This window comes from Kryptolebias marmoratus, linkage group LG14 (assembly GCF_001649575.2).
Source record: "Kryptolebias marmoratus isolate JLee-2015 linkage group LG14, ASM164957v2, whole genome shotgun sequence".
NCBI classification, from domain to species: Eukaryota; Metazoa; Chordata; class Actinopteri; order Cyprinodontiformes; family Rivulidae; genus Kryptolebias; species Kryptolebias marmoratus.
Window position 1 is genome coordinate 21,408,651 of NC_051443.1, and position 14,944 is coordinate 21,423,594.

Here is a 14,944-nt window from a genome sequence, read left to right on the forward strand (position 1 = left end):
CTCAGCTTTTATTTATCTCTCTTATTTTCTTGCTGTTGTATTGTTTTAATGCAAACTGTGTGTTTAAAAGCCACATTCCCAATGCAACGCCTCATCTTCATGTCCGCTTCCATCTTTTAACATCGGTTTAATTAATTTGTAACTCAGGGGTGCAGGTGGTCGACCAGGAGGCATCCATCTGATGTCTGCAGCGCGTGCCGCAGTCCTACAGCTTTTTGGAAATTAATTTAAAATTAATTTAATGTTCATTTGTTCAATTCAAAGTAAAAGTGTGCCAAATTGTGGGTTTGGCCCTACATGTGATGGAGCTGAGACCCGAGGGGGTAAGCGCGTGCGCAGTCCAGTTCCGTGCGTCCCGTCTCAGTTGGACTTTTCCTGCGTTTTGACAGTTAGAGAGAAACGTCATTTTATCAGTTTACTCCGACAGAGCAGCAGGCAGGGAGAGTGCGCGTGGACGAAACGCGTGTGTGTGTGCGTGTGCGAGCGCGTGTCCTGACTGGTGGGCTGAACTTAGGCTACACGCCAATCAAGCTGCAGGCAGGTGTGCGGTGGAGAGACAGAGAGGAGGTGATGGAGAGAGAGAGAGAGAGAGAGAGAGAGAGAGAGANNGGGGGGGGGATTAGGACGGCGCGTGGCGCTCTGAACGCGGAATAAAGCCGGCGCGAGCGGCGCAATTTACTCACATCTCACGAGCGGGCTCAGTCCTCCTCACTCCGGCACCGGTACCGCGATCTGCTGCCCTGGATCTAACCGAGTGTTTCTGTAAGAAAACTAACAAACGATGAGTTGTTTACAGCCGCTCGGGAGAAGAGTTGTGTTGTGACGGAGGAACTTCTGCTTGACGCGTTTTGGAAACATCTCCTAAAAGTCAGAGGTAAGGACCGCTCTTTGGACTAAATTTACTCTAAATTTAGGGAAAATAATGTTAGCTAACTGGTAACATGGCACGTGCGTAAAAGCACTAAGCTAATGAGTTCTTTTAGCCGATTTAAAGATGAAAAAATGACGTTTCATTTGACATTCCGTTACATTTCCAACCACTGCATGAAATTAGATTATTATTATTATTATTATTATTATTATTATTATTATTATTATTATTATTATTATTATTATTATTATTATTAGTCGCCTCTCTTTCAGTTAATAAACAGACAGTTTGATCAGTCTCTGGACAAGCGAGTTTGAAAAGTTTGCTTATTAGTCTGTATGCGCTGTAATGGCTCCTTAACGAACGAAATAAATAAATAATGATTTTTTTTAAATATCTCTTTTTTTCCCTTTTTTTAATAACTAATTTTTGTTTTACATTTTGGCGTCCAGTTCTGCGATTATTTGACATAATTATAGGCCAAACTCACTAAAAATTTAGCTGGATCATCCCCAAATATGAATAGATAAGAAAAAAGTTATATGGTTATTAATAATATTATTATTAATAACAATAATATGTGAACTGTTTACTTCCAAACATGAACCATTAGTTTTAGTACATTAAAAGCAATATAAAATGTTAAAAAAAATTTTTTTATGGCAACCAGCTTATGGAAATTGCCCCTAACAATAAATTCATGTTTTTGATATTTTTAAAGTTTTTAAAATTAATTATTTTGCATTCTTGTCAATTATTATAGAGTTCTCTTTTTTACCAAAAAAAATAAGAAACTAAGAAAATAAGGTAAAGATTAAACTAGCATTTAATTAAGCCAACATTAACATTAACACTGACAGGGGATAATAAAACTTGTTTAACTGTTGTAAATTGACTAAAAACTGCCTTCAGATTATATTTGGCCTCTGTTGTAACATCCTCTCTTAATGCCAGTGATCAAGGATTTTATTTTATTTTATAGTTTTTCAGATTGTTTTTTCCCCAAAACAAGATTTGTTTAATGGGCTGTGTAAAAACAGAAAATGTCAAATTCCATATGAATCTACAATATGGGTACATTTGTCAAAAATGGTGTGGGCTATTTTTTTCTGTAACACATATGTTTAAGAAGTGTGTTTTTCTCCTCCGTTTTTATGATGGCACAACCAAAGGCTGAGAATGCACGCAATGAAATTCAGGACTTCAAATATAAGAGTAGAAATAACATAAAGCAAATTCTGCAGAAAGAAAAAAAAACAACTTAAAAATCCCATTACTTCACAGTTTTAAAACCTGTTTTTGTAAATTCAAAAATTGGAAACAATACTTGTGAATAATTTTTGTCATCGTATTTCAGTCATTCAGATTCAAATCACTTATGTTAGGAAGTTATGTGGTAAAAACATTTTCAAATTCAGACTTCTTGTTTTAAAAATACAAATAATAAATAGATCAATTTTTTCCTTTCTCATTTATTATTTCTTAAATCTACATAACATTGCAGTATGTCCTAAATTAGTTACAGTTTGTGTGTGTTAAATGTAATTTGTCATTTCTACAGAAATGGACTATAGAGAAAAGATTTTTACAGTTAAAACATAAAAACTTGTATTTTTTTTTCTCTCTTTTTTTTTCCCTTTCTTTCAACAGGTTGTTCCACAACCAGTTTTATTCCAAGTATGGACAAGGCTCATCTTTCAAGCACTAATGACATAATAATGACAAACTCAACAGGACCTTATCAGCAGGAGCCTCTCACTCCTCCCAGGCCCGGCCATCATCACTCCTCATCATCTTCCTTATCCTCACCTTCTCCTTCCTCTTCTTCCTCACCCCTCAAACCTAACCAGGTTGGTCAGGTTATCCTATACGGCGTTCCTATTGTATCACTGGTTATTGATAACATAGAGAGACTTTGCTTGGCACAAATTTCCAACACACTCCTGAAAAACTACAGTTACAATGAGATTCATAATCGCCGTGTGGCACTGGGCATCACCTGTGTCCAGTGCACTCCGGTTCAGCTGGAGATCCTCCGCAGGGCCGGCGCCATGCCCATCTCATCTCGCCGCTGCGGTATGATCACCAAGCGTGAAGCCGAGCGCCTGTGCAAGTCCTTCCTGGGAGAGAACTCGCCGCCGAAGCTGCCCGACAACTTTGCCTTTGATGTGACACACGAGTGTGCCTGGGGTTGCCGTGGTAACTTCATACCAGCACGCTACAACAGCTCCAGAGCCAAATGCATCAAGTGCTCCTTCTGCAACATGTACTTCTCCCCAAATAAGTTTATTTTCCATTCTCACCGTACACCAGATGCCAAGTACACCCAGCCCGATGCTGCCAATTTCAACTCCTGGCGACGGCACCTCAAACTGTCTGACAAACATCCACAAGATGAGTTAGTCTACGCATGGGAAGACGTCAAAGCCATGTTTAACGGAGGGAGTCGGAAGAGAGCACTGCCCTCGTCCAGTCACTGCTCCTCTATGGGTCCTATGAAGACTCTCCCAGGTACGGTTGTGCCCCACATGATGGGACCTGACCTGGGTGCTCAGAAAAGAGGCCGCTTCGAAGATGAGGACGATCTGGATGGAGACAGTCTGTCTCCCCGCAAAACACCACGTAACTACCCCGTTATCCCAGTCCCAAGCAAAGGCTTCAGCATGTTGCAGAAGTTTCCTACCACCTCACTCTTCCCTTCTCCGTATCCATTCCCAACATTTGGCCTCTGCCAGCAGAAAAAAGAGGACAGCGATGTTTCAACTGTGCAGAAAGGAGCAGGCCTGTCAGGTCTTTTATGGCCTGGCCGTAAAGACGCTTTTTATCCTCCCTTTTGCATGTTTTGGCCACCAAGAGCAGCAGGGGGTATTCCTGTCCCCACTTATCTCCAGCCCCAGCCCAGCACCCTGTCCTCTTTGACAGAAAACCCAACTCTCAGGCAGGCCTTTCTGGATCTCTCAGACCCCAGTGATGCTGGGGCTGTGAGTGGCAATGGAAATGGTGTCAGCACAACTATAACCCCCAGCAATGGGACCACTACACCAAGATCAGGGTTGTTTGACCCAGACTGTACAACAACAACCGCTGATCCTCGCCCTGTGACATCAGAGGGATGGCTCAAACTGTTAGACAACACAGCCCTCCAAACAAGAAAGCCGAGCTATGGCTCTGCCTTCCGTCCAGTCGTTAAAGATGCAGAGAGTATCGCCAAGCTCCACAGCAACAGCGGAGGAGTCGTTGGGGCGACAGATGAGGACTTTGGAGTCGTGGTCACCGGGTCAGACCGACACCAACGACTGTCACCCACCAGCAGCTGTAGTTATGGAAGTGAAAGCGGAGGCGAAGGAGAGGCTGAAGGAGGAGAGAGCGAAGAGGAGGGGGAAGTGGACGTGGAGTCTTCAAAGCAGGAGGAGGAGGAGGAGGAGAGGAGTTTCACAAGCAGACCACCACAGACTCAGAACAACCTGTACCACCCTGCCCTGAGTGACAGTGCTGGAGAGGAGAGGGGGAAGAACAGAGGGAGCAACGCAGTGTATCCCAGCACCTCCCCAGGATCCTCCTCAAACCCCATCCTGCAGGACTCCCCCAGCCTACCTGCCTCTCCACGTGCCAGCTTGCCTCTCTCCAGCTCCACCCCACCACACCGAGAGGACACAGCTTACAAAAACGTAAATATCCCCACAGGGCACTTTAGCTAATTATTATTTAAATGGTGCTCCAGTCAGGCAGTGCTGTGATCTGCATAAGCAGATTGATAGCCTGGTTTCTCCCTGTAGAAATTGAAACAGTCACCCTACTCTGATCCCAGCTAATAGACCTAGGCGTAGATTGTTTAATGGACACATAGTGTTTGTTCTCTTCCTGTCACCCCAACCTGTTAGGGCAACTCTAATCTTTAACCGTTTGACTCCCACATTAACCAGGCCTCTGACAGGAGGAAGAAGCAACAGAGTAGTCAATTAAAAACCATATATAAACTAAACTAGTCATTGTGTATCTTAATGTGAAAAACATAAACTTCAGGAATGTAGACTCGTGATTAATTTTAAGATTGACTTAAGAATTTTTTTTTTTTAAATGACTGCCAAACAGGGAGAAACCCTAAAACTTAAATAAGCTGAAGGTAACCAGCACAGACCTAAAGAAAGATGATCATGTCTGCTTTGTAGTACATCCTACCATCCTATACAGCATGAAATGTATAACATTTAAAGGAAATGCTTATTGACAATTTGTTTTTTTCTAAATTTCAGAAAAACAGAGATGAAGGACTACCTGCATACGCAACCAAAGACAATTCCAGTATTTCTGGTAAGCTCAAACATTTGGATATTTTTAAGTCTGTTATTTCTAGTTCACTTAAAATTTAAAGATAGTATTTTGCAGCTTGATTATATTGCTCAAGTGTGAAAGTGCAAAAAAACTGTTTGATTAAAAAAAAAATCTATATATTTATTCTGTGATAATCTTAGATCCCCTCTCCTTGTTCTGCTGAATGGACCTTTTGACTTTACATGCTACACCTGCAGTCTCTTTACAATAACTTAAAATGTTTAAACCTTTTTTTTGCACAGTTTTGAGAAATGGCTTTGCACACTATTTCAGCAAACTGTTTTACACTATCTGTTTCATCAAATGTTGGAGTCACTTGTATTATAGCATCTTTGTTTCATTTATTGTCTGACTGAGTGGTTTTATAGTGTTCCTGTGAACCCTGCAAGGCTCGCATCCCTGCAATGTTTCATTTGCTCCTCTCATCTTCCAATCTGACCCGTTTTGTGGGAGAAAATGCCTCTTTGTGTGTTTTCTTGCAGAGTGTTGACAAACACAAATAGTTAACTCACAAATGCACACACACACACAAAGGAGACACACACCTTGCACACACTTAGTTATCTCCATGTGTCCGGATAACCAGCTCAACCAATGGACCTTATTGACGCTCCCTTTCTTTATCTGCCTGTCTTTCTTTCCCATTTTCTCCCAGATGAAAACAAAGAGCAGAGAAGTTTCTTTGTGCCTGAAAGTGAGACATCTGCCCCAGACTATTGGAGAGAGTGCTCAGGTACAAACGCTCATACAATTGTTTCTTTCTCACAGTGTGTTAAAACTCAGCTGTTGTCAGATGAAATATGTCAAAGAAATAAAATAGGGGGAAAAAAGAACCTATTAGATGTTTGTGGAAAATGTAAGTTTAATCTGATAAATGCATTTTTTTTGTTTGTTTGTTTTGATTCTCGTATTGCACTGCAAGTCTCATGTTATTAATAAATTTCCCAGATGAAATTATAATAAAGTATTTAATGAGGAAAGAAAATTATACATAAAAGCTATCATGTTGAATAAATATTGCGCTCAAACTATGACTTGATGTCCACAAATTGCAGTAATATATTTTCTTGGCAAATAAATGGCACTCAGGATACCTAGCGCAGTGAGAAAAAGCTCCTCAGTTTTTAGTGTTACCCTCTCCATACCTTTCTTCACTCAGATGGGGAGTAAAGGGATCCATATAAATACACACAAACATGAAAAGAAGTAGAAAGCTGCTCTGAAGCTACTCTCTTTAGCAGCGCTGTCGCCAGCACTGTTACTCTTAGGGGGGCTGTTATAGTTCAACAAGAAAACATCAGCTCAGAGATAAGCATTGTGCTGGCAATCTCCATCCTGGGCCCATATCTCCGCTGACATAATTGCCTTTTTTTCCCTTTCTCAGTGCAAAACACCCTTTCCCGTTTGAAAAAGATCACAGCTTATTGCCTTTTTATATCTGTCAGGGAGACATTAAAAGTGCTTTATGACATCTGTGCCAACATTTATATCTACAACCCCCCCTTCCATTCCCTCAACCCCTACACATGCAGACATCGTAATGATCCCTGTGCATAATGTATAATGTATTTCAAAAAATTACACGAAACAAATTAAATGAGACCACCTTTCCCCTGATTGCCAAATGTCTCCCTGGGCGGTGGGAAGCTCTACGTGATTAGAAGGCCTGATTCCTCTGAGTCCCTCCACCCCCCCTCCACTGTCTTTAAACTCTCCCTCTGTTTCTAGGGAGAAAAAATAATCTAATTTTCCATTTATGTAATGCAAACCGCCTTGGCTTTGACTATTCACGGTTAATTGACTGTCAAACGAGGTTGTTATCCTCGGGCACTGTCTGCAAATTTGCTTGTCAAATGAGACAGAGAGAGGAGAGGAAAGGAGAGGGGAGAGGAAAGGAGAGAGGAGAGCTCTCAGTGCTCAGAATGAGAGAGAAGCATAGGGAGGCCGAAGGAGCCAGGACACAAAATGACTGGATGAGAACATTCATATGCAAGGTGCTGGGTTGCTTTACTTAAAGCCTCATCGTCACCAGATGTGACTGCAAATATACACACATGCCTAACAATGTAGACAATAATATGATGGAGATGTTGACTCCAGAGACAGAAAAGTTCAGAACAAATAAGTAGATTTATTCTTTGTAACTCAAAGTGCTGAAACATAAATCCCAGGAATCGTATTTTAACTGTGACAGCACTGCTAAACATTTATTTAAACATGTTTAATTTATGTAACAGCTCACAACAGTCACTGATACAGGACAGGATAATTAATTGGCTAAAATAAATGCAACAGTTGGCAGCACTCAGGCTGCTGTTGTTTTCAACCAGGTGGATGCAACTTTTTCTTTCCCACGGACAACTCCTGTTTCATCTTTAAAAGCCACCTGATTGATTTACTCCAGTTTATGTGATTTGATCTGACAGCAAGATGAGTCTAAGTATGACAAGTAGTGACCAGAGTCAAATACTGTAATACTCCTGTACACAAATAGTTTACACAAACTTACTCTGACACCCAGAGGCCAAAAATTGAACTGCAGTATTTAACTTAACTTTAGCAAAAGAAAACAAAATGTAGGTAGAGGAATAAAATACAGAAAAAAATATGCAAAAAAATTAAAACATGAAATTTGTTTTTACAAGCATTAGCTGTCATTCATACAAATGCTCTCATCTTGTTTTGTTGAGAATAAGAACCTTGAAAAAAGAAAGAAAACCAAAATAAATAATAATAATAATTGCTCAGTCAAATTTAATGTTTTACTTTACATTACAAACTGAACTTTAGGAATGTTTACCAGGAGTTTAACTGTATAAATCTTTTTGGGTCTTTGTTCTGTGCTAAATTTTGTCTCTCTGTTTCTTGTTTTTTTTTCAGGTGATCAGAGCAGAAGTGCTTCCTCTCCTGTTGCGCTGAAGAAGGATGTCGAGAACATGGAGAAAGGTAAAAATCGTTTGAGTAACACATTAGAAAGTCTAAATACTTCTTGGGTGTTAACTGTATTTGTGAACTGACTTACTGCATAACTCCAGACCTTTCTCCCAACTTTACTTCTCACAATTCCATATTTTTTACTTGTTTTGGTTTTCATTTTGTAGAAGAGCTCCAGAAGGTTCTTTTGGAGCAGATTGACTTCAGGAGAAGACTGGAGCAAGAGTTTCATGCTCTGAAGGGCACTTCACCATTCCCTGTCTTCCGTAAGTCCTTTTACTTATCCTGTTTTCACATTCAGAAGAACTTTTTTTTCTTTTTGTCTCAATCTCATTCGCACTGCTTTTCTTTCATATAATGCATTTTTTTTCTTTTCTTCTTTTAACATGTTTCTTTAATCAGATAGCTTTTTAAAATCAGTGTCTCAAATGATAGTAATGTTCCCACCTAATCCCAGGTTTTAATACCAATCTCAGATAATTTTCAAGATCAGATGAAACGAGAGCTCGCCTACAGGGAAGAAATGGTCCAGCAGTTACAGATGGTAAGAATACTAATTTGAATTGTTAACACTGATGGAAGTTTTAAATGACAAATAGCACATTTCATTATAGATCAACAAATTTTAAAAACCTCATAGACTCTTTTTTTTAAAACTAGCTCTGATATTTCATCAAGTCAGAATACCATTAGGACTCATTATGAAGCACTTTTTTATGGAATGCTGCTGAAACTCGAAAATCTTTACAATCTAATGAAATCTGATGGTAACTAAGCCATTATTTAAACACAATTAGGACCTCTTAAGCCATGAGTTAAAATGAAAATAGAAGGCAAATTGTTATTTCATTGGTTAGGATCCAAATAAACACTAGTTTTGTTGCTTATTTGTCCATCAAAAGACAGAGCCAATCATGCAGTTTGTCTTTCATGGGTGAGGAGTTCCTCTGCAGCCGTCTGAATGTTTCCGTCGACATCAATCACAGGAGCAGCTGGCACACAGGCTGACAGACGCTGTTTATCTTTGCTTTCTGACACATGCTACAACTGTACTCGCTTGTGTGCACATGACAGCAAACTGTGCACATGCACCAATAACAACACGTGCACACAAACACACGCGCGCAAACTGCATTTGTGTCATTACAAAGGCAGACGACTAAAGAGGCTTTTAAAGTCATTTGAAGGCATGCATGTACTCACCAAAGTGCACATACACGCTGTAATTGATAAATGTGTCTAGAACCAGCAGATGGATCTGTCTGAGAGTAATGACACATTAATTTCACACAGACATTTAAATGAACTTCAGAAATGTTTAATTCATGTAACTGACAGTGCTGTGCAATTTCAAAACTTTCCACATCTCACCAACAATGAAAGTCCTTCTGAAACCCTAATGTCTTATCTTTATTCCGTTAAAGTGAAAAATGGAAAGTAGAAAGTAAAATGTGCTTGATAGATGCTATTTTCTTATAGTAGGCCATGCTTATTTTATAGACATTTTTCTAAGTGTTGTTGCTTTTTTTAAAAATCTATTTCAGATTCCCTACGCAAACATCATCAGGAAGGAAAAGATCAGCTCTCATCTCAGCAAGTAGCCAAAAAGGTAACTGGTTCTGACTTTACCTAATAAAGGTGGCGATAAAAATATAAGCACAGAATGACCTAATAAAATGTTCCAATGTAAACTCTGAACCATATCTTTAAAAAGGCAAAGACAAACTGTTTACCTATTTGTGTTGTTTTGACAGGCTGAATTAAAAGAATCTAAAGGAGGAAGCTGCTTGGACTTTTGCTGAAAACCACAAATTCTCTTTACAGAAGTGAGACAAAACCCACCAGAGAAATACCTTCAAGATCAACGCTCCAACAATAAGGAGTATGATGCTATTGTGCATCTTACATGTTCTAAAGGTTTTTTTAGGACAGCAATTATTTGACTGCTTCTTGAGTACCACCTCTGTTTGGTGACAGTACATTTGCTATACTGCTATTGTACCAGCATTTTGGTAAAATGCTACCGACAATGTCATTTTTTTTTTTCATTCAGTCATTTTTTGTTTGTTTGTTTTACTGATTGAAATGAAACAACTGGTACAAACTGGTGACATTAGGAAAATCAGATAAATTATCGCTCCATTGTCAGATGTAAAGCTTTATTCAACGAGGACCAAAGCAAACATGGCTCTTATAAGACTTGGTAAAGCTCCCAAAGCTGGTAAGGAGCACCTGAAAGGAAGTTATACATACTGTCTGTCAAACAGGTGAGAAAAGTCATGAGCATACAAAGACTATCTGAGCTCTTACTGATGTCTGCCTAAATGTACATAATATCAGACTCATTTGGTATTGGTATTACCACACACCTAATCCCTAATAAAAAACAACTTTTATTTTATGCTCAACATCTGATCCCAAATGAATTTGGTGCAACCCTTTCCTGTTTACACAAATCATCATTACCACCAATTATCAGTATTATTTGTTACACAGTCAGACTGATAAATGCAGAAGAGGACAACCAAACTAAAAAAGTACAAATCAACCCAGCATATGTCTTATTAAGGATCAGGGTTGTAAACCTAATGATATATGAAGAGCAGTATTATTATAACACGGTCAAACAAGAAAGCAGTGTACAGTTCCATAATTTATTTAATGCACAAAAATTTAAGTAGTATATTCACTGCAGATATTACTGCATTGTCAATGTATCACGTGTAATTACTCATATTTATTGTTTTATTTATACATGACCTTACCCCAAATTATGTATGTCATATGATGGCTTTGTATTGGATCAGTATAGAGTGGGTGGAGTTTTGCTCAAAGGCACACAAACAGTGTTTTTAACCTTCAACAACTTTCAACATTCACCTGGTGTGGAAGTATATTACTGCCATCAGCTGATAGGTGGTGGACAAACAATTAAAGGCTCTCTCCAAAGTTCTAGGTTATTTCCAATAAAGCTTGCAGCCAACAGGACTGCAATTACCCATTGTTGTGTATCTATTTGTAAATAACCTCGTCAGACTGTATAAAATGTCACACTTTAAAAAAAGATGCTGAACCTTACAGTTTCTCTATCTATATGTGTTTGTTTGTTTATTTATTTGAATATCAAATCCCGACTCCCTAATTGTGAAAATGCTATTTATTATAATATTTTAAGAAAAAAAAAGTAAGTGACTTAGTGGTGATCATGATGAGGATGGTACATTTAAGTGTATGTCAAAAAAGAGTAAATAACATTTCACTCACTTGATTATAGAATGGGTGGATGAAGCTGCCATCTACTGATAGAATGTTACCATTATAAACTGTTACTGCAGATGTATTTCAAAATGTTCTTGTAGTTTCTCTACTATTTATGTGTAAATTAAAATCCTATATAAAAAGAACGACAGTGTGGTTTATTTATTGGGGATGTTTCATGAAACAAATATTAAATGAAAGCTTTTAATATATAAAGGAAATCTGTATACATGCTTTATGGGTTACTAGGTGTTGCATCACTAATATGTCAACCAACAAAGCCACCTTTAGGCTCTGAAAACACATTTTACGCTGAAGAATATGGATTTGTCCAAAACCAACCAAACAAACAAACAAAACTAATGCTGGGAATAAAAATAAATAAATTAATTAATTAATTAAAATCAAATAAAATGATAACAGTCTTGTGATGAAAGCTTTTTCAACCTAATTCTGCTATATTCTTGCGACTATATCAAATTAAAATATGAATAGTTTGTAGTTTAACCTCATTTAGCTCATAAGAAGCACCTCAAAACTACAAATAAAGAACTACAATTTCGAGTCGACTTCACGACACCCGCTGCTGGTTTACGGCCCCCGTGCTTCTGGGAGTGGTCGACAAAGGAGGAGGAGGAGGAGAAGGGGGAGGAGGAGGAGGAAGAGGAGGGAGTTATTAGATGCCAGCATGGCGTTTACTCTGTATGCTCTTATCCAGACCGCTATTCTGTGTACTAATGCTATCGCTGTGCTGCATGAAGAGCGGTTTCTCAGCAAGAGTAAGTGTTCAGCCACTCGTAGCTTGTTTATTTGTCGTAAAGTGACGCGGTTTTGCATGCGACCAGGAGCTGGACAGGAGTGAAGCTTTCTGCGTGTCTAACAGGCTCATTCTGTGGGTAAACCGAATGTCCTGTCATATCCAGATTTAGAAACAGTTTACACACTAATACACATGTATGCTGTCATATTTGATTTTCTCACATCACCTACTGAAACCGGAGTCGTCATCCTTTCCTTTATGTGGTATGGCAAGCCCATTTATCATATAATAATTGGACAGGAACTTCAAATCATTTAACCATTAATGATTTTTTTTTTCCCCCATGAAAATTAACACTTCAGCTCTGAAGAAGGCTGTTTATTTTATTTGTCGTCAACATTTCAGGTATCTGAAACATAATTTCACAGAATGAATAACATTACAGAGATCCACAGATATATTCCTCCTGTTTAGGATGAACATCTGAAAAAACAATTCTTACAACAGGAAACATTCATTTTAGATCCATTGTTACAAGTCGTAAGTTTCATTTAAAATACTCAGAAAGAAAAAATCAAACATCTCAAAAGTAGTTTGATTAGTTAAAGAGCAACTTCAGCCACCAGTAGATGAAATGGTGACTAGCAGCTTCTAAAAACTTATTTTTGGATATTTATTAAAAACTCTGTGGAATTTAATTTATCAATTAAACAAGTGAGATGAAAATTATGATTACTAACAACTACAGTGTCAATATCTGAATTTTTTTTTTCTTTTAGATTTCTACAATATTCATTTTAGATAGGAATAATATACGTCTACCTTCCATCCATCCATCCATTTTCTTTACCTGCTTTTTCTGCTCCAGGTCCCAGGGTAATCAAACCCCCAATACACACAATTAAGAAGGAATATGTCATTTATCCGGGAATAAATAGGACTGAGATATCTGAAATGCTAAATGTGAAAAGGAAGAAAGCCTTTAATTTATCTGACAGTTGTTTTTTTTCTTTGATTTAGGAAAAACTAAATTATGGATGCCTGCAGTCAATAAATAAATGTGAAAACAGCCACATAATTGTTTTATGGACTTTTAGACATTTTAATTATTTCCCAATACAACCTCAGTTGTGGAAACCTTTAAATATAAGCCATATTAGCAGGAATGTTACTTTAGATATCTAGTAAATTTGTCATTTTGTTTCAGAGAAATGCCATTGTCGATGAGTAAAATGTAATCAGAAAATTTATATGTTCCAACAACCTGCCATAGAACCTGTTCAATTGTCTGTTTCCAGTCGGCTGTGGTGTAAGCCAAGGAGTCGGAGGTTTTGGAGATGATCCAGGAGTCAAAGCTCAGATCCTCAATCTCATCCGCTCGGTTCGGACTGTCATGAGAGGTAGAAGGAATATTTTCTTGTTCAGATAAAGATAGATTCCATCTAAATGATTATTCTTGCTTTATTTTCTTGGGAAAAAAAGCATCTGAAGTCAGTGATGTAAGCTGTTTTTTTTTTTCTCCTTTGTGTTTTTACAGTGCCTTTAATCTTAGTGAACTCTGCATGCATCATCCTGTTGTTGCTGTTTGGTTGACCGCCGGCCATGGGTGCTTCGAGCCAGAGGATTAAACACCTGCCAAAGAACCACGGAAACTCACAAAACCTACGCCTTCACGCACTAAACAGTTTGTCACTTAGAGACTTCTATTTTTGCAAGTCAGTATGGGAGGAATGATTTTTCATCAGGACTAGCAGAAAACAGAGGGGAAAAAAATCCATTTGCAGATGTTCACATGCAAACAGAAGAAGAACTGTGCTGTCATCCAGTCTAAATATGTCTTCTCTTGCTCATGAGCACAGAAAACACCTAACATATTTAATTTTTCTAAAGTCTTAACACATGGTAATGATTCCGTCTTTGTGCTGCACAGATTGTGTATTATAATCTCCAGGACAAGTTGACAGGAACTTGTTTGGATGATGAAAGGATATGTGCCAAATGTTTTGTGAAAGATTTAATTTGGAAAAGGTGCTTAAAAGTCCATGTTTGGACTTTTCATCATATGGATTGTATTAGAATCTGATGACTTTGGCAACATGTTTATACATACAAAGGCTGAAAATTACAAGATTGTTAATTGGACTTTTCCACTTTGTCACATTTTTTTTTTCTATTTTTTTTATTCTGCTATTGTAACAGTTAAGAATGCGCCAAACCCTGTCAGGGCTGTTGTCTCTGCTCACTGTTGTGTAAAATATTTTGATGTTTCTAAAAAAAAAAAGGGTAAATCTCAAACTGTATTCCCAAATACAACTCAAACCATTGTACTGTTTACAAGTTGATACCCTCTCAGTGCTTCAGCCACTGAGATGTTCTGTTGTTTTGAATTAAATGCAGCATTCAGTTTCATGAAAGTGTGTCTTAGGTTTGTTAGATTTGAGAACTTTACGACATCCCTAAACATTACCGTCATTCAATCATGATTGAACAAACCTCTCACCATTCACTGAATGCGTATCACTTTCATGGGTTTCATGTTGGTCCATTTCTCTTGCTCCACTTTAATAATAATAATTCCAATATGTTGTGAATTATCACCATCCTCTCTCCTGTTGCTCTGCAGCCGTGTTTATTCATATCAGTTTTGACCCTAAAAAATAAAGGATTTGAGGAGAAAGGCTCTACTGGAATTAAAAGCATATGTTTAACAGGGAGATTTGGACACTAAAGCCACTTTGATGTGTGATTAGTCCGGTTTTAGGCTTGGGGGCTCGGCTCAGAAAAAGCTG

At 38.2% G+C, this 14,944-nt stretch overlaps 2 protein-coding genes across 2 annotated transcripts; both read left to right on the forward strand.

Moving 5' to 3' along the window:
* The first annotated feature begins 684 nt into the window (after positions 1–684).
* On the forward strand, positions 685–11,520 carry skor2 (SKI family transcriptional corepressor 2). The gene is made up of 9 exons (XM_017410451.3): positions 685–874; positions 2,522–4,539; positions 5,125–5,182; positions 5,859–5,936; positions 8,084–8,149; positions 8,305–8,403; positions 8,614–8,681; positions 9,682–9,746; positions 9,892–11,520. Exons 2-8 carry the CDS (start codon positions 2,551–2,553, stop codon positions 9,736–9,738), a joined length of 2,415 nt encoding a protein of 804 aa, XP_017265940.1. The 5' UTR covers positions 685–874; positions 2,522–2,550; the 3' UTR covers positions 9,739–9,746; positions 9,892–11,520.
* Positions 11,521–12,045: 525 nt separating this feature from the next.
* Positions 12,046–14,569, forward strand: ier3ip1 (immediate early response 3 interacting protein 1). Its single transcript, XM_017410571.3, has 3 exons — positions 12,046–12,174; positions 13,454–13,555; positions 13,693–14,569. Exons 1-3 carry the CDS (start codon positions 12,084–12,086, stop codon positions 13,746–13,748), a joined length of 249 nt encoding a protein of 82 aa, XP_017266060.1. The 5' UTR covers positions 12,046–12,083; the 3' UTR covers positions 13,749–14,569.
* Positions 14,570–14,944: the final 375 nt, after the last annotated feature.